This window comes from Erpetoichthys calabaricus, chromosome 14, assembly GCF_900747795.2.
Source record: "Erpetoichthys calabaricus chromosome 14, fErpCal1.3, whole genome shotgun sequence".
Lineage (NCBI taxonomy): Eukaryota > Metazoa > Chordata > Cladistia > Polypteriformes > Polypteridae > Erpetoichthys > Erpetoichthys calabaricus.
In genome coordinates, this window is record NC_041407.2 from 70,029,455 (window position 1) to 70,051,956 (window position 22,502).

The following is a 22,502-nucleotide window of genomic DNA, read 5'->3' on the forward strand; positions in this document are numbered from 1 at the left end:
TGGTGGAGAAACTGGAAAGTTCAAGTTCAAAAACTTGTGCAGTGCTTGAAATAAAAAAAGAAGTGGTCATATATCAAAGTCGCAGTAAAAAGGCGAGTCACAGCCCACTGTCTGAGTGTCACATGGAAGGGTATTAGGGTACAGAGAAAAGAAAAACAAAATAGGGACACAGTAGGGAAAAAAATGTTGAAATGTCAACTTTAATACTGAAATTTCCACTTTAATCACAGTTTATTGTCATTAAAGTAGAACGTCATAATTGTCAACTTAAAATCGTTTAATTTACTAGTTTCTCAGATCCCATCATAACTAAAGTAGCACATCAAATGATTCTTTCTATGTGTTCTTTTATGTGCTCCATGTGTGTGAATCACTATGTGCTTCTTAAACAGGCTTTTTCTTATGCCGACAGGACACAGAATACAATAGGCAGAGTGGTGGCTCTGAGGCTAGGGATCTGCACTGGCAATCAGAAGGTTGCTGGTTTGAATCCCGTAAATGCCAAAAAGGGACTCTGCTCTGTTGGGCCTTTAAGCAAGGCCCTTAACCTGCAATTGCTGAGCACTTTGAGTAGTGAGAAAAGCACTATATAAATGCAAAGAATTATTATTATTATTAAGAATTATTCCATTCATGATATTACAGCTCTCTGAACAATTTAAATACTAAGATGTATACTTGATATAATTTTCATTATGATAGGGATTAAAACATGTATTAAACATGGGGGCATGGTGGCGCAAGTGGTAGTGACAAGCTGGCGCCCCTTCCACAGACTGTTTCTGCCTTCCGCAAAATGCTTGCTGCACCGTGAGTGACCCTCGATGAAATAATTTATTGCAGCAGTAATGTCTCTTTCTAATGTACTAACCCCCAGATCTTGCCCTTCCTTTTCTTTCTCCGAATAACCAACCAACACACAATAAGTTCTTTAATAAATGTAAAACCATCTGTAAGCTTAGAATGCTGATTCTGTAAAACTTTTAAGGAACATTGAGATATCTTCGTAGTACATGCTTAATTATTCCATCCATCTATCCATCCAGGGTCACACCATTCCCAGCAAGCATATAGCGTGAGGCAGGAACAATCCCTGAATGGGGGGCGCCAGCTCATTGCTACTGCTGCGTCACCGTGCAAACACGTTTAATTAACAACAGTATACATTATTTAAATGAAGTAAAAATGTATCCTTATAATGTAATATGTACTTTACTGCATTTCATTTTAAAAATTATATCAAGACCTCCAAGAGGATAGCGCTTAGAAATCTAAATCGACTTAGAAGCCAGTCGTCATCATCTGTAAATACACACTCTCTTCTTTTGAATTGAATTCATTTATCATGTTTGTTCTATGGTATGAGATTCAATATGCAAATCCTCCATTAACTTATTTTTCTATAAAATAATGAAATAACAGTAATAATTATATTGCTACAGCTTGATTATAATCAGATGCCTTAAACTAATAAACAATTTGCAGTTAATTTCAGTGTATTTGATAAAGCCGCATCAGGGATGTGAATCTAAAAAATAAAGGCAAACCACACAGGAACAGTAGCACTGCTTTGATGCTGCGGGCTGTCAGTTTGCAAAACCGAGCCGAAAACTTGTGTAAGCAATGATTTGAGCTGGCGTGAGAATGTGCATGGCTTTACGCCAAATTTAGTTTTTAAACTTTGCAATGTGAGCGCGGAAATGAGTTATGCAACATTTTTGTGCGTATGCACCATTTATACATGAGGCCCCAGGTCTTTACATTTCCTTATCAATTAGTCAGAAGGCAAATTACTAGATCTGTATAATATGCTTTACGATACCTAAAACTGAGGGAATTTTCCCTTTGACTTGTATAGAGTTTTCCATTAAAGATGTTAAATAAAGATTTAATGAAAGTATTATCAATCATTTGTTGTTTGATCAATATTGAATGCTGTGTCCCTGCAGTGTTTTTAAGTTTATGAACAGCAGTGTTTGCTGCTGTATTTCTAAACTGGCAGTATAGTGTCTTGTATTCAACCAGCAATTCACCTATGTACTGCCTATTTCTGAGATCCTGTAAAAAACCAAAACATTTAATTAATTTTCAGTATACTACAATATCCAGAAAGTTGAATTCTTATGACCATTAATACAGAATGTTTAAGCCAGAAGTCATGGCTATATAGGGTCTTGGAGTTAGCAGGAAAGACATAATACTCTTTCCACACCCAAGAGGGGAGCATCTTTCTATACAAGTGTATAGGCTCCTCTGTTTTACTCTGCCTTGCGATACAATCAGTTTTATATGCCAAAAATACCTAGGAACAGTCAAAAGGAGCATTATGCAAATTACATAATCATGTTGGAACACTGTTAAGAGATGATGGAAAATTAGAATCTGTAGTTAGCTGTATTCTTTCAGCTGTTCTTTATATCCTAGGACTACATCTAAAAGCGCTGCCTCTGGATCAGCTTTGGAGGAACAGTCTGCACTTTTAAGGACTATGACTATGTCATCCCACATTTAGCTTTACCTTTATATTATATTATATATATATATATATATATATATATATATATATATATATATATATATATACCGTGGCATGCGGCTGGTGGTGGTACCCAGCCGGGACGCCCAAGAGGACCAGAGGAGGACTCAGACCTCCTCCAGACCACGAGGGGGCCACGGGTGCAGAGCTTTGAAGCTCAACCCTGTAGGGACCCGTGGTCTCTGCCAGGGGGCACCCAGATGCCTTGGCAGCCCTGGGGGGAAGAGGAGCAGGGACACCCAGAGTACTTCCGGGGATACAGCCGGCACTTCCGCCACACTGGGGCGTGTTGGTGGAAGATTGCCGGAGCACACCTGGAGCACATCTGGGGGATAATAAAAGGGGCCGCCTCCCTTCATTCAGGGCTGGAGTCGGGTGGAAGAGGACGAGGTCTGGAAGGAGAGAAGGAGGCGGTCTGAAGGAAAGGCAGTGTGGAAAGAGGCCTGGACTTTGGGGGTGATTTGTGCTGCGGCACCTGGTTTGTGCAATTTATTGACTTGTAAATAGTTGTAAATAAACGTGTTTCGGGACTTAATACGATGCCCGTCTGTCTGTGTTTGGGAGACAAGAGACAACTTTTTTCTAATTTTGGTTCTGTACATTACCACAATGAATTTTAAATAAAACAACTCAGATGCAGTTGAAGTGCAGACTTTCAGCTTTAATTCAGTGGGGTGAACAAAACAATTGCATAAAAATGTGAGGCAACTAAAGCAACTAATTTTTTTAACACAATCCCTTCATTTCAGGGACTCAAAAGTAATTGGACAAATTAAAATACTGGAAATAAAATGTGAATTTCTAATACTTGGTTGAAAACCCTTTGCTGGCAATGACAGCCTGAAGTCTTGAACTCATGGACATCACCAAATGCTGGGTTTCCTCCTTTTTAATGTTCTGCCAGGCCTCTACTGCAGCGGCTTTCAGTTGCTGTTTGTTTGTGAGCCTTTCTGTCTGAAGTTTAGTCTTCAACAAGTGAAATGCATGCTCAATTGGGTTAAGATCAAGTGACTGACTTGGCCATTCAAGAATGTTCCACTTCTTTGCTTTAATAAACTCCTGGGTTCTTTGGCTATATGTTTTGGGTCACTGTCCATCTGTATCATGAAATGCCGCCCAATCAATATGACTGCATTTAGCTGGATTTGAGCAGACAGTATGTCTCTGAACACCTCAGAATTCATTCGGCTGCTTCTGTCCTGTGTCACATCATCAATAAACACTAGTGTTCCAGTGTCACTGGCAGCCATGCACGCCCAAGCCATCACACTGCCTCCACCGTGTTTTACAGATGATGTGGTATGTGCTTTGGATAATGAGCTGTTCCACACCTTCTCCATATTTTTTTCTTGCCATCATTCTGGTAGAGGTTGATCTTGGTTTCCATCTGTCCAAAGAATGTTTTTCCAGAACTGTGCTGGCTTTTTTAGATGTTCTTTAGCAAAGTCCAATCTAGCCTTTCTATTCTTGAGGGTTATGAGTGGCTTGCACCTTGCAGTGCACCCTCTGTATTTACTTTCATGCAGTCTTCTCTTTATGGTAGACTTGGATATCGATATGCCTACCCCCTGGAGAGTGTTGTTCACTTGGTTGGCTGTTGTGAAGGGGTTTCTCTTCATCATTCTGTGATCATCCTACACTGTTGTCTTCCGTGGATGTCCAGGTCTTTTCGCGTTGCTGAATTCACCAGTGCTTGCCTTCTTTCTCAGGATGTACCAAACTGTAGATTTTGCCACTCATAATATTGTAGCAATTTCTCGGATGGGTTTTTTCTGTTTTCGCAGCTTAAGTATGGCTTCTTTCACCTGCATGGAGAGCTCCTTTGACCGCATGTTGTCTGTTCACAGCAAAATCTTCCACATGTAAGCATCACACCTCAAATCAACTCCAGGCCTTTTAACTGCTTAATAGATAATGGCATAACGACGGACTTGCCCACACCTGCCCATGAAATAGCCTTTGAGTCAATTGCCCAATTACTTTTGAGCCCCTGAAATGAAGGGATTGTGTTAAAAAAATCCTTTAGTTGCCTCATATTTTTATGCAATCGTTTTGTTCACCCCACTGAATTAAAGCTCAAAGTCTGCACTTCAACTGCATCTGAGTTTTTTCATTTAAAATTCATTGTGGTAATGCACAGAACCAAAATTAGAAAAAAGTTGTCTCTGTCCAAATATTTATGGACCTAACTGTACGTATATTATATATATATATATATATATATATATATATATATATATATGGGCGGCACGGTGGCGCAGTGGGTAGCGCTGCTGCCTCGCAGTTGGGAGATCTGGGGACCCGGGTTCACTTCCCGGGTCCTCCCTGCGTGGAGTTTGCATGTTCTCCCCGTGTCTGCGTGGGTTTCCTCTGGGCACTCCGGTTTCCTCCCACAGTCCAAAGACGTGCAGGTTAGGTGGATTGGAGATTCTAAATTGGCCCTAGTGTGTGCTTGGTGTGTGGGTGTGTTTGTGTGTGTCCTGCGGTGGGTTGGCACCCTGCCCGGGATTGGTTCCCTGCCTTGTGCCCTGTGTTGGCTGGGATTGGCTCCAGCAGACCCCCGTGACCCTGTGTTCGGATTCAGCGGGTTGGAAAATGGATGGATGGATATATATATATATATATATATATATATATATATATATATATATATATATATATATATATATATATATATAAAAAAAAAAATAAATATAAATAAATAAATAATTTTTTTCAAACTTGGAAACTACAAAACAGCTTTGTTGTTCCAAAAGAGATTTGTGATTGTGCAAGATTTTAAAGGAATTATTAGAAAATAAATATCAATTAATTTATTCAAAAACCTTAGACAATTAAAAAAGACCATTACCTGACCTTGAATTAAACACATATCTTCAACTAGATGCATTATAAATAATTTGTTACACAGAAAAAGCTTGCATCTGAATGTTAAGGTTATGGGATCAAATCCTAACAAGGGTAATGCAAATATAGAAGTACAGTGGAACCTTGGTTCACGACCATAATTCGTTCCAAAACTCTGGTCGTAAACCGATTTGGTCGTGAACTGAAGCAATTTCCCCCATAGGATTGTATGTTAATATAATTAATCCGTTCCAGACCGTACAAACTGTATGTAAATATATATATTTTTTTAATTTTTAAGCACAAACGTAGTTAATTATACCATAGAATGCACAGCGTAATAGTAAACTAAATGTAAAAACATTAAATAACACTGAGAAAACCTTGAACAACAGAGAAAACTACAACTGCAATAGTTCGCACTATAGTGCTAGGAATCGCTCGCTAAGAACACTTTTTTTTTTTTTTTTTTTTTTTTAAAGAGTTTTAAGCACAGGGGAAAAAATGAACATTTGAAAAATCTGTAATTTAATAAACCAGCAAGAAAAGTAACATTGCAACAATGCAGGCTACGAACCGATCACTGTAAACAGAACTGAAAACAAAAACAAGCCTCTACCTTATGCGTCCCTCCCTCTCTCGCTCGCTCTCTCTCTTTTGCGAACCTGGAGCGCCTGTGTCTCTCTCTCACGCTGCCTGTGTGTTTGTGTGTGTGTGTGTGTGTGTGCGCGGCTCTCTCTCTCGAGCGGTGTGTGTGTGTGTGTGTGTGCGCGCGCGCGCGCTGCCTGTGTGTGTGTGTGTCTCTCTCTCTTGCACGCTGCCTCTGTGTGTGTGTGTGTGGCTCTCTCTCTTGCACGCTGCCTCTGTGTGTGTGTGTGTGTGTGTGTGTGTGTGGCTCTCTCTCGTGCGCTGTGTGTGTGTGTGTGGCTCTCTCTCGTGCGCTGTGTGTGTTGCGCGCTCTCGCTCTCTCTCTTACTCGCTGCACAGGAAATGCACAGGGAGAGACTGAACATGTACAAACCGAAAGGGAACCTGGCTTGTTCGTATATCGAGTGTGTGGTCGTGAACCGAGGCAAAAGTTTGGCGAACTTTTGGTCGTAAACCGATCTGTATGTGTACCGAGACGTTCGTGAACCGAGGTTCCACTGTATAGGACATTCTCCGATACCTGCATGTTTTTTTTTTTTTCTGGGTATTTAAAAAGTTGTTCAATTGCCCACATATAAGTGACAACAAATGTCTGCTATGCCTTTTATCTAGTATGAAATCAGTTCCTGCCAGGCTCCCAATCTTTCTAACCCTTATATTTGTGTAAAGAGTGCTTAAAAATGGTTGACTGGATTCCTAGATTATGAGCAGAAATACCTTATCAACATTTTACCCTCTTAAACTTGGCTTATAAATTAAGACACCATTCACTTTGTAGATTTTTTTTACCTTTTTGTGCTGACTTTGCCAATTCTGTTGAGTGACATGTGTTTGTCAGTGCAAATATTATGTGTAAGAATAAACTGAATTAAAATAAAGTTACATTGCTTCCAGCACCTACAAAATAGACTTGAGATTTACTGTCTAAACTTGCATGTTCAGTTGCAACAGAACCCACCTTTCTTTCTTTTATTATACAACCTTCTTGTTTTATTTTTTGCAAGCAACAATTCGCTACCAGTCTACTACCAGCAGTAATTTTGCTAACCCAAATGAAATCTGCTAATCCAGTGAGGCTTTGTTATTATATGTCAATGTTATTAGCATACACCAAAGATGGAAGAGTGCATTAACACATCAAAATAAACATGATACATGGAATAAACTACTTGAATTGTTAAACAAGCAAAAACTGCAAATCAGGAGACATTAAAATACCTGAATGGCTTTTCTCCTGTGTGTGTTCGGACATGTTTTCTCAGGTCACTTAGCGTAGTAAAATATTTGCTGCATCCTTCAGATTCACAGTTAAATGTCTTCCCTGTGTGAAGCCTTTGATGTGCTTTTAATCTGTTTAAAAAGTCAAAACAAACACATTCACTGCACATTATATGGAATAATACCAGAACTAAAACATATATTTCATTAGTTAAGGGATACACGAATAAATGCAAGCAATTGATAAGATTATACAAAATGTGTTATTATCCTATAAAGCAGGCCACATTACGCTGTAATATTGCTCATTGTATCTATAAACCACGTGTATTATCAAAAAATGAAAATAATGAGCAAGGTATTAGCTATACATGGAGAATAAATGTTTAAAAGAATGCTAAATGTATGTATAAACTGACAATAGTGTGATACTGCTCACGGTTTAAGAAAGCATGTTGATAACCAAGGTGTCATCACATTTTTATGACTCTTGATACTGTAAGTATCCTGTTTTGTAATGTTTATACCATAGCTGAACTACATTCTTTTTGAACACTGCCATTTTAATATGTCAGGTGCACTTCCAGGAACATCCCTGTGCCAGGGTAGCATATTTCTTGTTTTTACAGTTTATTTATTTATTAAACTAAATTAATAATGACACTTAATGTCAAATGTATAAGTGCAATGAAATGTTTACTTGTAGCCTTGCCAAGAATAAGCAAAAATACCCCGTCCCAGAAAGAAAAACCAACACAAATGCAAATATTGTTTATTTAGGATCAAGCAAAAAAATTAAGTCAGCATGACCTTTATAATCAACATAGGACCAATTTTTAGTCAAATAGTATTTTAAACTTGTAAACATAGAGGAAGTTCCTAAGACATTACAATGTTATATTCCTTTACCCACATGCAAACTACTAAATGAACTCAGTGAATCTTCCATTCTTCCAAAGACACTTTACATTGCAGGTTATCTCCCAACACATGAAGAGCTATAGTATACATTTTAATAAATATGATATTAACAAAAATAACAATGAAAACTGAAACTAAATTATATAAAGTGAACATAATAGTTCATTTTACTAGAATCATTAAATGAAAAGTGAAGCCAAGTACAAATGGAAGTAACAGGACAAATTTAACAAGTATTTAGAACATTCCAGAACATATTGAAACTAACCACCTATAAATTCCACACTTTTAACATTAAAAATACACCTTTGGCCTTACCTGTAAAGTGTGTTGAATGCCTTTTCACATCCTTGCACATCACATTCAAAAGGTTTTTCTTTTGTATGGACCCGCACATGAATTTTTAAACTATAAGAGGTAAGGAAAGCCTTGCCACAGCCTTCCTGATTGCAGACAAATGTGTACTCTCCACGGTGGGTCTTCTGATGTGTGCGAAGGTTTCCTGCTGTGCTGTAGGTGCGTGTGCAGCCTTCAAATGTGCACTGGAATCTTTTTACCTGGGCAGACACAGACAAAGCAATGATTATAAACATACCACAGAACATAATCAAATTTTATACAAGGTTCTGAGCTTTGTTCGAATGTTGTTGTCTTTGCCAAAGACCATCACTAACTTGAGGTTATAGTCTTTAACATTAGCACTTTCCATAAACAGCTTTCCAAGTATTGTGCTGAAAACAATAGTGTTTTACTGCATATATTACTTAACACTAATTATGTTAGAAAGGTAGTCAATGATACTCTACCCATCATGGTTGCCAGAAATCAGCCAGTCTTTATAAGCATATTTTTTTAAATAATTACCATGTTGTATTTAGGCATATTATTTTTAGCCTGCACACTGCTCACACAGACTGCAAACATTGTCCAGATGTCCACTAGGTTTTTCTCCGGGATAGCTGATGTTTCTCTCAATAAATGGAATTCTAAATATGAGCAAGTGCAGGTGTGCCATCAGAAACAAGGCAAGAATCAGTCCAGGGGACACTCACACATCAGGTCAGGTCAGGTTGGGCAGCATGCACTGGTACAGTATGTTGCTGCACCCATCTCATTACGGAACAGCTCAAGATCATGGTTGGCAACCCCAGATGCAGACGCGGGGTCCAGCCCCATCCTCCAGAAAAGACAATCTGTCTGCCGCTGCCAGGTGTTATGTGGGAGTCCCCTTGGCTTGGTCCAGGAGCTCGGGTCCTCAACAATCCAAAACTGCTGAATCACCCTTGGGAAATTGCACCACATGGCCATAGTGCCATAACTAACGCTCCTTCACAATGCAGGTAATGTGTCTCAATCGGGATTCCATGAGCAAAAGCTCATTCAACACATGGATTCTCCAAAGAGACATGGTACTGAAGGAGTCCAATCTTTGTTTCAGGTCGCTAGACTATATCTATGTCCTGCGACAATACAGAAAAACAGAAGGCACCAGGACACAAAAGACCTTGACCTTTGTCGCGAAAGCCACACACCCCTTTTCAGTGACCTTCTGACATGCTCTCCTGATCAGTCTACTGACTCCACAGGAAGAGTCACCAGACACATGAATGTCACTGCAGAGGTAAGTAAACCTCCCACAAAGGAGTGACTTTGAAACGAGACATGACCACAAGACAGTCTGTCACGATAGTGAAATACACTATATGGACAAAAGTTTTGGGACACACCTCTTATTTATTGAATTCAGGTGTTTCAATCAGACCCATTTCCACAGGTATATAAAATCAAGCACCTAGCCATGCAGTCTCCATTTACAAACATTTGTGAAACAAAATAGGTTGTTCTGAAGAGGTCAGTGACTTCAAGCGTGGTACTGTGATGCCACCTTTGCAATAAAACAGTTTGCAAAATTTCATCCCTTCTAGATATTCCACGGTCAACTGTAAGCGGTATTATTATAAAGTAGAAATGTTTAGGAACAACAGCAACTTAGCCACAACGCGGAAGACCACGTGAAGTCACAGAGCGGGGTCAACGGCAGCTTAAGGTGCATGGTACATAAAAGTTACCAACACTCTGCTATTTCCATAGCTGAGGAGTTCCAAACTTCCACTGACATCAGTATAAGCACAAAAACTGTGCAGCAGAAGCTTCATGTAATGGGTGCACCAAGTCCAATGCCAAACGTAGGATGGCTACTGGACTGTTGAGCAATGGAAACGTGTTCTATGGAGTGATGAATCATGCTTCTCTGGCAGTCAGATGGCTGAGTCTGGGTTTGGCGGATGCTGGGAGAAAGTTACCTGCCTGACTGCATTGTGATTCAAGATTTAAGATTCTTTATTCGTCACATGCATAGTTATAACAGGACAACACGCAGTGAAATGCATCCTGATCCGCTAATCAAAAACTATAGAAGAATATCAGTTAGATTAACAAGAAGTCCTAGATTGAAAGATAACAATATAATAGTACATAAATAAATAAGTAAAATTAAGTGAAATAAAGTAGAAATTAGTGTTAAGGTGCAATAGTGCAGTGATTATTATGCAAAACCAAAGTTAGACAGGTGCATAGTTAAAGGACAGACCAATTCCAAAACAAGGTAAGAGTAGACGTCATGGTACAATTACAGTCCAGTCTAAGTATGTGGAGGGTCATGGATGAGATGGCACGTTCTGATTTAACAGTCTTATGGCTTGAGGTCTTTTATGTTAGGTAGAATGCCTAGAGGGGGCTGGGAGGTCTTGTGGCCTATAAACCCTTGCAGATTTTTTTTTTTTCTCCAGCCATCTGGAGTTTTTAATTTGGTTTTTCTGTCCTCTCTGGCCATCAGACCTTACTTCTATTCTATGTTAATTAGTGTTCCCTAATTTTAATTATTTATTTTGTCTTGTTTCTCTTTCTTCGTCATGTAAAGCACTTTGAGCTACATTGTTTGTATGAAAATGTGCTATATAAATAAATGTTGTTGTTGAGGATAGAAACTCCTGAGTCTCTCTGTCCTGGCCAGGATGCTATAAAACCTTTTACCCCGATTTTAACAGATGAAACAGACTACTGCTAGGATGAGATGAGTCTTTGATAATCCTAAGAGCTGTGGTGCTGCATCTTCTGGTGTAAATGTCCTGCATAGATGGTACAGCCGACCTGTAGCAGCGTTCCGCTACACGGATCACTCTCTGTAGGGCTTTACGGTCCTGAACATCGCAGTTTCCAAACCAGGATGCAATGTTCTGTGTCAGGATACTTTCCACGGTGAATGGAATCATTTTAGAATCACTGAAGAGACCCCAAACTTCCTAAGCTGTCTGAGATGGTAGAGTCTCCGCTTTGCCCTTTTGGTCTGAACTTGGATGTGTTCAGACCATGTCAGGTTCTCAGAGATGTGAACTTCCAGGTATTTAAAACTGTTCACCCTTTCCACTGGAGTCCCGTTAATGATGAGGGGCTTATAGTCCCGCTGCTGTCTCTTGCTGAAGTCTACCACCAGCTCCAGGTTCGCAACTTCATCCATGTAGGCCATCTCATCGTTGTTCGCAATGAAGCCCAGTACCACCATGTCATCTGCAAACTTCACGATAGTGCTGGAGGAATACGTGGCCGTGCAGTCATGGGTGTAGAGGGAGTACAGCAGAGGACTAAGAACACACCCTTGTGGAGCTCCTGTGTTGACAGTGATGCTGTTGGAAACACGATTACCAACCCTCACTGCCTGTGTTGAAGTCCAGCACCCACGCACACAAGCAGTTGTTGAGTGCTAAGTCCCTCAGTTTCGCAAACAGTCTAACGGGTATTATTGTATTGAATGCTGAACTATAGTCAATTAACAACAGTCTCACATAGTTCCCCTGTTTCTTGTCCACATGGTGGAGGGTGGTGTGCAGTATGTGGGAAATGGCATCCTTCGTCAATCTGTTAGGACAGTAGGAGAATTGGAGTGGGTCAACGGTGCTTGGGATGGAGGATGAGATGATGTCTTTCGGTAGCCTCTCGAACACCTTCATGACTACTGATGTGAGTGCAACAGGTTGGTAGTCATTCAGGCACGTGGGCTTATTGTTCTTTTGAACAGGAATGATTGTGGATCTTTTGAAGCACATAGGAACCACAGACTGGGCTAGAGACTTGTTGAAGATGGTGGTGAGTACTCCAGCTAGTTGGTCAGCGCAGCAACGCAACAGGCGTCCAGAAATGCTGTCTGGTCCTGCCGCCTTCCTGATATTTACTCGCTTCAGTGCTGCATGCACATCGCCCTCTGCAATGCTGAGGACATCAAAGTCCTCCGTAGTCAGGCAGTAGTTAGCGCTAGCTTCGTAACCAGCCTCATAAACGGGCGTAAAATGCATTGAGTTTGTTGGCAAATGCAAATGCAGGGTCTGTGCTTACCGTTGCGCATGATTTTCCTTTGTAGTCCGTGATGGTACACAGTCCATGCCACATGCTCTGTATGTCGCCCTGTTGAAAGTGCAGCTCTACTCACTCCTGATACCGGTGTTTGCCGTCTTTCACCACATGTCGAACGCCGTATGAAACCGCTTTGTAGGCGCTCATAGCGCCAGTAGTGAGTCCGGCATTATATGCAGCCCACGGCCCGATCGGTCAATCCACGGTTGCTGGTTGAGAAAAGATTTAACACTCACTGTGTGAACAACTTCATCAGCAAGTATACTAACAAAGTTAACTACTGCTTCCGCAAACACGTCGATGTCATCTGCGCATGTTTGGAACATGTCCCAGTCTACATTATCGAGAGCGTCCTGCAGCATGGCTTCTGATTGAGTAGACCAACGCTTCACCTCCCTCGTGACCGGAGCTTCATGAATGAAACTTTGTTTATATTCTGGCATGAGGAAAATGGTTATGGTCGGACTTCCCAAACGACGGATGTGAAACAGCTTTGTAGCTCTGCTTGTACAGAGTGTAGCAGTGATCCAGGATTCTGGCTCTCCTAGTTGGACACGTGACATGTTGGTGGAAGTTCGGCATTACTTGTCTGAGGTTTGCCTTATTAAAGTCCCCTGCCATGATGAATGCTGCGTCTGGGTGTTTGTTTTGAGTCGTACACAGAACATCGTGGAGTTCAGACAAAGCCATGCCTGTGTCCGCGTGGGGTGGGATGTAGACCGCCGTGGCAATGACCGAGGTAAACTCACGAGGCAGATAGTTAGGATGAAATTTGATGATTAAATACTCCAGATGAGGCAAGCAGTAGCCGGAGAGAATGGAAGCATTCCTGGCATCGCACCATTTGTTATTAGTCATGAAGCAGACTCCCCCACCTTTAGCTTTGTTTGTTGTGCCAACTGTGAAGTGGTGGGATAATGGTATGGGACTGTTTTTCAGGGTTTGGGATAGGCCCTTTACTTCCAGTGATGGGCAATCTTAATGCTTCAGTATACCAAGACATTTTGGACAATGCTATGCTTTCAACTTTGTGGAAACAGTTTGGGAAAGGCTCTTTTCTATTGTAGCATGACTGTGCCCCAGTGCACAAAGCAAGGTCAATTAAGACATGGTTGGATGAGTTCAGTGTGGAAGAACTTGACAGGCCCGGACAGAGCCCTGACCTCAAACACCTATGGGATGAACTGGAATGGAGACTGCGAAACAGGCCTTCTCATCCTACATTAGTGCCTGACCTCATAAATGCTCTACACAACGAATGGGCACAAATTCCCACAAAAACACTTATGTCTGCAGAGAGGGGACCAATTCCATATAAAGTCTATGTATTTAAATGCAATGTCATTATAAAGTCTCTGTTGGTGTAACGGTCAGGCATCAAAATACTTTTGTCCATTACAGTGTATGTCTGTGACAAAGTGTTAATAGTTCAACTACAGGCAAACCCTTTTGACATGGTGGTAACATTAAAGCTACATGCTAACGACATCACAATGACCAAGAATTGGAGGCTATTGATAAACAAGTTGAGGAAGTAATGAAATAAGGGAAACAATATATAATTGTAACAGGTGATGTTAATGGAGTGGTGGGAAAAGGAACAGATTCTTGTGAAGTAGGGTAATTTGGAGCAGGGCAAAGAAATAACAGAGGACAGATGCTGGTAGAGTTCTGACAGATTAATAATGTGTATCTGATAAATGCATGCTTTCAACAAGCTTATATACATGGAAGGCTGATAACGTTAGATGGTTTCATCACTGTGCAACAAAGGTATTGAAACATCATAAGAATGCCTGTTCCTTTCCTGGTGCAAATGTCAACACAGACCGTAACCTTATTTTAGCAAAAAAAAGAAAACACTGGAGGGGAGAAGAAAAAAAAAACTGCAAAGAAGCGCTGGGCCACAGTCAATGCTAAGAGAAACAGATTATTGTAGAAGGTGGAAAAGCCAAAGGATAGAGGAAAGACACAAACATTATGGCACCTGAACAATAACTTGAGGAGAGAGTTAGAGGAGGCAAGAGAAATGTAGCTAGAAGACAGATGTAGAAAACTATTTTTTGTAGATTTAATTTAAAGAGATTAAAATTCCATACCATCAAGACTTACTTTAACAACAAAGAAAGTAACATTACATATAATCGAGTCAAACTTAACAAACCTAAAATCAACCCCCACGGAGGAGAAAGTATAGAACATCAATTACCCACTGACATACAACAGGTGGGATGGGGTTCTTTCAGTTGAGCAACATAAGTCAGCATGCTATAAATGTGGTGTGGCAATTACAATCAATTTGTCCTTCTTCACTTTAGCCCATCTAGGAGTTCACCAAAAACAGCAGTTAATGGGTTAGGAGTGATTGTGGCACCAAGGCTGATAGGCATTCAAAGATTTTTGACCAGAATGTTAATTTGGTGCATGCCCAAAACATTCCCCAGTGAGGCTAGAGCTCGATTGCAACGTTCACAGGTTGAATTTTGCCTGGATTACTTTTTGGACAATTTTAACGGAGATAAATGTGCTTGACAAAAGATTTTGAGTTGAATGATTGAATGCTTTGCACATAAGGAGCTAGACAGTGTATTCTATGCATGGCTGCCTTCAACCCCTTCTCCGGATCTTTGAAAGGAAAGGAGGGGACTTTAAAATATTTTTATACATTATTGAGATGCAGTCTGAGTTTTCAAGACTGATCAATATTTCTTCTGGAATAGAATTGGGTGGTAGGTAAGGAAAATTGGGTAGGCTCATTTTAACAAAGTTTCTGATTTGAAAGTAGTGGAAAAATTATGCTGATTTGAAGTTAAATTTGAAGTGTAATTGTTCATAAGATGTAGAAAACTTAAGGGATTAAAGCTTTGTACCAATTCAGATAACTGTCAAACAGCAAAAGACAAGAGAAACAAAAGCTAGAAACAGAAAACTCACTAAGTATTATTATTAAACTGAGAAAATATATCAAACAAATTGCATGGGATAGATGCACAATCTAAAAAATCATTTTGAAAATAAGGAAGAGCTTGATAGAGAACAGTTAGGACAACAAAAGATAAAGCGCTAAATTATTTAAAGGATGGGAAGGCAGAAAAAGAGTATGGAATTCTGAAACAGAAGGGAATGAAAGGTGAGAAAAAATTAGTAAAGCTTTGTAAGAATACAGTGATCCCTCGCTATATCGCGCTTCGCCTTTCGCGGCTTCACTCCATCGCGGATTTTATATGTAAGCATATTTAAATATATATCGCGGATTTTTTGCTGGTTCGCGGATTTCTGCGGACAATGGGTCTTTCAATTTCTGGTACATGCTTCCTCAGTTGGTTTGCCCAGTTGATTTCATACAAGGGACGCTATTGGCAGATGGCTGAGAAGCTAGATTGCTTACTTTTCTCTCTCTCTTGCGCTGACTTTCTCTGATCCTGACGTATGGGGATTGAGCAGGGGGGCTGTTCGCACACCTAGACGATACGGACGCTCGTCTAAAAATGCTGAAAGATTATCTTCACGTTGCTATCTTTTGTGCAGCTGCTTCCTGAAACGACATGCTGCACGGTGCTTCGCATACTTAAAAGCTCGAAGGGCACGTATTGATTTTTGACTGAAAAACAAACTCTGTCTCTCTCTCTCTCTCTCTGCTCCTGACGGAGGGGGTGTGAGCTGCCGCCTTCAACAGCTTTGTGCCGCGGTGCTTCGCATACTTAAAAGCCAAACAGCCCTATTGATTTGTTTGCTAGAGATTGTTTTCTCTATCTATGTGACATTCTGTGCTCCTGACATGGACTCCTTTGAAGAGGAAGATATGTTTGCATTCTTTTAATTGTGAGACAGAACTGTCATCTCTGTCTTGTCATGGAGCACAGTTTAAACTTTTGAAAAAGAGACAAATGTTTGTTTGCAGTGTTTGAATAACGTTCCTGTCTCTCTACAACCTCCTGTGTTTCTGCACAAATCTGTGACCCAAGCATGACAATATAAAAATAACCATATAAACATATGGTTTCTACTTCACGGATTTTCTTATTTCGTGGGTGGCTCTGGAACGCAACCCCCGCGATGGAGGAGGGATTACTGTATATATGAAAGAAATGGTATGGGCAGATAACTTTTTGGAAAGCATCATAATACTTTTAGAAAACAAAAAAAATGTGATTGAGTCTAAGGAGCACCATCCCTTCATCTTGATATCACTTGCATCAAAGGTTCTATTGGAAGTAATAAACAACAGAACAGAAAAGAATGTGGTGGAATGCATCAGCAGAAACAAATCTGGATTGCAAAGAGGTACGGGAACATGAATGCAATGCCAAAGCTGAGATTTATAAGAGAGCACAGTCCAGATGTTTTTGTCAGCTTAATTGCTTAGAAGTAGGTTTTCGGTAAATTACATTGTGTTAAAATGCTGAATATTTTAAGGTGTGAAGAAACAGATTGGAAAGATGAAAGACTGGACTCAGCAAAGTATATGGGACAGCAGGCAAGGGTGAGGCTTAGTAAAGAAACAACATACTCTAACTTCATTGGAAGTTGAGTAAGGTAAGGTTAGCTTATCTCAGCACAATTGTTCAATGTTTCTGTGCAAGAAATTGAGAAACAATAGAGAATATGGATATTGGTGGGCAAATGCAAACTATTAGATTTTAGGATGATCAAGCGATACTAGCAAGTAAAGAAATGGGCTAGAAACTAAGTTGGATTCTATCAATGCAACATCTGAGAACTTTGGAATAAAAATTAAAGTAAAGAAGAAAGTGGTAAATATTGGGAAAAGAGAAATTATTGTAAATAAGAGTTAGAATAAAGGTATTAGAACAAATGTGTCAGTTTAATATCTTAGGAAAATAATCACAGAAGATGGTTACAGTGATCCCTCGCTATATCGCGCTTCGCCTTTCGCGGCTTCACTCCATCGCGGATTTTATATGTAAGCATATTTAAATATATATCGCGGATTTTTCGCTGCTTCGCGGGTTTCTGCGGACAATGGGTCTTTTAATTTCTGGTACATGCTTCCTCAGTTGGTTTGCCCAGTTGATTTCATACAAGGGACGCTATTGGCAGATGGCTGAGAAGCTACCCAACTTACTCTCTCTCTCTCTCTCTCTCTTGCGCTGACGTAGGGGGGTGTGAGCAGGGGGGCTGTGTGCAGCTGCTTCCTGAAGGACATGCTGCACGGTGCTTCGCATACTTAAAAGCTCAAAGGGCACGTATTGATTTTTGACTTTGTTTTTCTGTGGCTCTCTCTCTCCCTGCTCCTGACAGAGGGGGTGTGAGCTGCCGCCTTCAACAGTTTTGTACCGGCGGTGCTTCGCATACTTAAAAGCCCAATTGATTTTTTTTTTTGACTGCTTGCTTTGCACTCCTTTGAAAAGGAAGATATGTTTGCATTCTTTTAATTGTGAGACAGAACTGTCATCTCCGTCTTGTCATGGAGCACAGTTTAAACTTTTGAAAAAGAGACAAATGTTTGTTTGCAGTGTTTGAATAACGTTCCTGTCTCTCTACAACCTCCTGTGTTTCTGCGCAAATCTGTGACCCAAGCATGACAATATAAAAATAACCATATGGTTTCTACTTCGCGGATTTTCCTATTTCGCGGGTGGCTCTGGAACGCAACCCCCGCGATGGAGGAGGGATTACTGTATTTTGAGAAAAAAGTTAAATCAAGCATTGTGATGGCTAAAGATATGTTCAACAAAACAAAAGTCCTCCTCACCAGTGGAAGAAAGACCTGAAAATGTAAATAGTAAAAAGGCAGTAGCATAGAGTGTTTTACTTTACTGAGAAAAGATTTGTGCACTAAGGAAAGAAGACAGAAAAACATTTGGAAGCATCTGAGGTAACATTTTGTAGAACAATGCCAGAATAAAGTGAGTACTGAGGAGTTATGGAGAAGAGGCAAGACAGAAAAAGACTTTCATTAGAAAAAAATATGACAGAGGAGATAGTTAGGACATGTAAGTAGGCATGATGAGCTGCTAAGAAGCACCACTGCTCTGAGGAAAGATTAATGGGGAAAAAAGTTGCATGAAAGATGGAAAATGATTGCGCTTGATAATACAGTAATCCCTCCTCCATCGCGGGGGTTGCGTTCCAGAGCCACCCGCGAAATAAGAAAATCCGCGAAGTAGAAACCATATGTTTATATGGTTATTTTTATATTGTCATGCTTGGGTCACAGATTTGCGCAGAAACACAGGAGGTTGTAGACAGACAGGAACGTTATTCAAACACTGCAAACAAACATTTGTCTCTTTTTCAAAAGTTTAAACTGTGCTCCATGACAAGACAGAGATGACAGTTCTGTCTCACAATTAAAAGAATGCAAACATATCTTCCTCTTCAAAGGAAACAGAGAGGAAAGCAAACAAATCAATAGGGCTGTTTGGCTTTTAAGTATGTGAAGCACCGCCGGTACAAAGCTGTTGAAGGCGGCAGCTCACACCCCCTCCGTCAGGAGCAGGGGGGGAGAGAGAGAGAGAGAGAGAAAAACAAAGTCAAAAATCAATACGTGCCCTTTGAGCTTTTAAGTATGCGAAGCACCGTGCAGCATGTCGCTTCACGAAGCAGCTGCACACAGAAGGTAGCAACGTGAAGATAATCTTTCAGCATTTTTAGACGAGCGTCCGTATTGTCTAGGTGTGCGAACAGCCCCCCTGCTCACACCCCCTATGTCAGGATCAGAGAAAGTCAGCGCAAGAGAGAGAGAGAGAAAGTAAGTTGGGTAGCTTCTCAGCCATCTGCCAATAGTGTCCCTTGTATGAAATCAACTGGGCAAACCAACTGAGGAAGCATGTACCAGAAATTAAAAGACCCATTGTCCTCAGAAATCCGCGAACCAGCAAAAAATCCGCGATATATATTTAAATATGCTTACATATAAAATCCGCGATAGAGTGAGGCCGCGAAAGGCGAAGCGCGATATAGCGAGGGATCACTGTATACTGAAAAAGTTTGGAATATACCAGAGTGTGAAAAGGAAGATGCAAAACAAGAAATGTTTGACTCTGTATTTCATGAGAAGGACTTGCCTATAAACACAAAACTAATGGAGCTGTATAAAGGAGGAAAACAAGGTTAAATGTAAAGTTAACTAAAGGAAAATTAGTACATCATGTCTTTTCAAATCACAGGAAATCCACCCACACATACTTTGCCTTAATAGTACTATTTCTCAAAGATTAAAAAAGAAAAAAATTGATGTGATGCTTCAGTATGACATAAATAGAAAAGCAGAATATTTAACATTATTTTGATTTTTCCTAGCATTCTGCTTATGCTATGCACATATTACAATATAACTGGTGTGATTTTGGGATGGACTGAATCCTTCTGACAATCAAAAGCTGTACATATTTCATGAAGGTCTTAAACAATTTCCTCCCCAGGCCATACTGTAATATGAGGTATGCAGCGACTAATCTTAGCCTTCATGATTAACTTATACTTGTAGGAGCCACCCTGTTTTCTAATCGTAAATACAGTGGAACCTTGGTTTGCGAGTATCTCAGTTTACGAGTGTTTTGCAAGACGAGCAAAAATTTTTAATAAATTTTGACTTGATAATCGAGCGAGGTCTTGCAGTACGAGTAGTATGTATACTCTTTGTCTGCTGAGCGTCATGTGATCACAACTGAGCTGATGGTTCTTCTCTCTCTCGCTGCGGGATTGTGGACAATCGTCTCCTATTCTCCATCTGAGTCGGCGTGCCTCACTCATAGTAAACATCCATACGAGCGTATACTGTTTACTACAGCATTAGCTTGTGTGTGTATGTGTGTGTGTGTGCTCGCTCACGTGTGTGCGTGTGTGTGTGTGCTCGTGTGTGTGTGTGTGCTGTGACGTGCGAGTCCCCGTCTTGCACACTAAAACACAAAGCTGAGTCTCAGTACTTTAGCAACACCAGCTTTATTCAGCTTGAAACAGACACAGCAGTCAGGCAGGGCCCTGCACATTTATGATGTTCCTAATTCCTTGTATCACCCATCGACGGCAGGCACTTATAGCATGTCCGCGATCTTTTCAGATTCGCTTTTACGCCGAACTGCTACAGCACTGGGAGACTGCGATTGCTTTGGGACGCTCTTCCGCGTGTCGTCCCGTTGGGTGGAATCCCACAAGAGTTTACAAACTCACTCACACTAGCCATGATTCTTTACAAAGGTAAAGTGCAGGTTAATTGGTTTATGTATTTTTACTTTATATTTTGTATTAATCATTTTTATATGAATAGTTTTGGGTTGTGGAACGAATCATCTGAGTTTCCATTATTTCTTATGGGAAAATTCACTTTGATATACGAGTGCTTTGGACTGCGAGCACGTTTCCGGAACGAATTATGCTCACAAACTGAGGTTCCACTGTATTAAACTTGTCCAATATTTATGACTCTGAGTTCTATAGTACTCTGGGAGCACAAAGTGTTTTAATTGCAATGCATCTGAGGTCATGGCTGAAAGATAGAAAGCCATAAGAGTCAAGTGGATGAACGTAAATAAACATGGTGGCAAAGAAGGAAGGTGTTATCTCCTGAATGAGATGGACTTTTCTTATTTCCTTTTATTTTTTCATTATAAAAAATGCAACTACTATCACAGCAAGATGAGCTTGATTGTCATCTGATAATATTGTTCAAAAGATTTTTCCTTGCAGGAAACTCTACGAGATTCCAGCAATAGAGAATCAAGATTCTATGAACTGTGAATGTATATCTGCAAACGTATGGTGTTCCTGGTGGACATACAAGCTCGTAATCTTCTAGAGTGTGCTTCAATAACTAAAGAGGCACTAGAGAACAATAAAACTAGTGTAATCCGTCATTATGCATGGGGCCTCTCTCATTTTTAATATTGGTACAATTAAAATAATATCTATAATATCTATTATTATTTGGCTGACACCTTTATCCAAGGTGTCTTGCAACACACAAGATATAATGTTACATTTTTTCAATTGGAGCACAGGCAGGTGAACTGGCTTGCTCATGGTAACACAGTGTCAGTAGCGTGATTTGAATAATCTCTAGTTTCCAGTTTTAGGTACACTTAATATTGAGTGAATATGTTATTCCTCAATGTATAAGGTTAGAGAATACAGTAAACTCAAAAATAGTCTCAGCAATTGACATATATTGCATACCATGCAGTTACCAAATTACACAGACAAATCTTTTTGCTTATGACATTTTTAATGTGTTTTGGAAAATTACATAAGGTGTCACAATAAAATTAGTAGCACTGACCTGAGAACAACTGTATTTTCAATGGTTTCAGTTGTTCTTTTAATGTATAACTTTATCTCAACCCAGCAATTTATGCAACTATCTAGTAAAAAAGTTAAAAACGTGTTACTCTTGGCACAGTTAGAAACAAAAATAACTAAAAAAAGAAAGTAGCTTATTTTATCTTGTTCAAGACATTCTTTGGAGACAGAAAGACGAGCATTTTTCTGGAAAATTCAAGAGTGTATGATAGTATGTAATCACAAAAAATACACATGCATGTGAATTTTTCTCAATGAACTTCTCACTGGTTAGCAATGAGTGGGTTGCTGCAGCAAACTCTCCATTATTTGCTATATTCTACCTGGAATTTTGTACCAAAAGCTTATTTAAAAATTAAATACACATGCAATAACATTTTATTTAAAAAGCATCCAGCTGCATGCAGATGCTCTCAGGATACAGGCGCCCACAACATGCTGCCTATAACAAAAGCAGAAGTAGATTCATGCTGACAAACTTTTCTCAAATTTCTTAAGTGCATGTTTTATTCAGGTGCTATGCAAGCTATTTAAGAACATATTCTGCGTTTTAAAGTAACTGATAAATGCGTCATAATTGTTATACTGAAAAGAAGTGAAGGGGTGCCATTTGTGAAACCTGGGCTTGAAACTAACTTGTAGGCATCCTGCACAAACTTAGTAA

General features: G+C 40.0%; 1 protein-coding gene across 1 annotated transcript in view; it reads right to left on the bottom strand.

Moving 5' to 3' along the window:
* The window catches only part of mtf1 (metal-regulatory transcription factor 1), a 116,369-nt gene that overhangs the window by 67,144 nt on the left and 26,723 nt on the right, over window positions 1–22,502 (bottom strand). The window contains exons 3-4 of the mRNA XM_028819597.2: window positions 8,489–8,727; window positions 7,250–7,381 (exon numbers count right to left, since the gene is read on the bottom strand). Coding sequence (XP_028675430.2) covers window positions 7,250–7,381; window positions 8,489–8,727 — 371 coding nt within the window. The remainder of the gene's footprint in view (window positions 1–7,249; window positions 7,382–8,488; window positions 8,728–22,502) is intronic.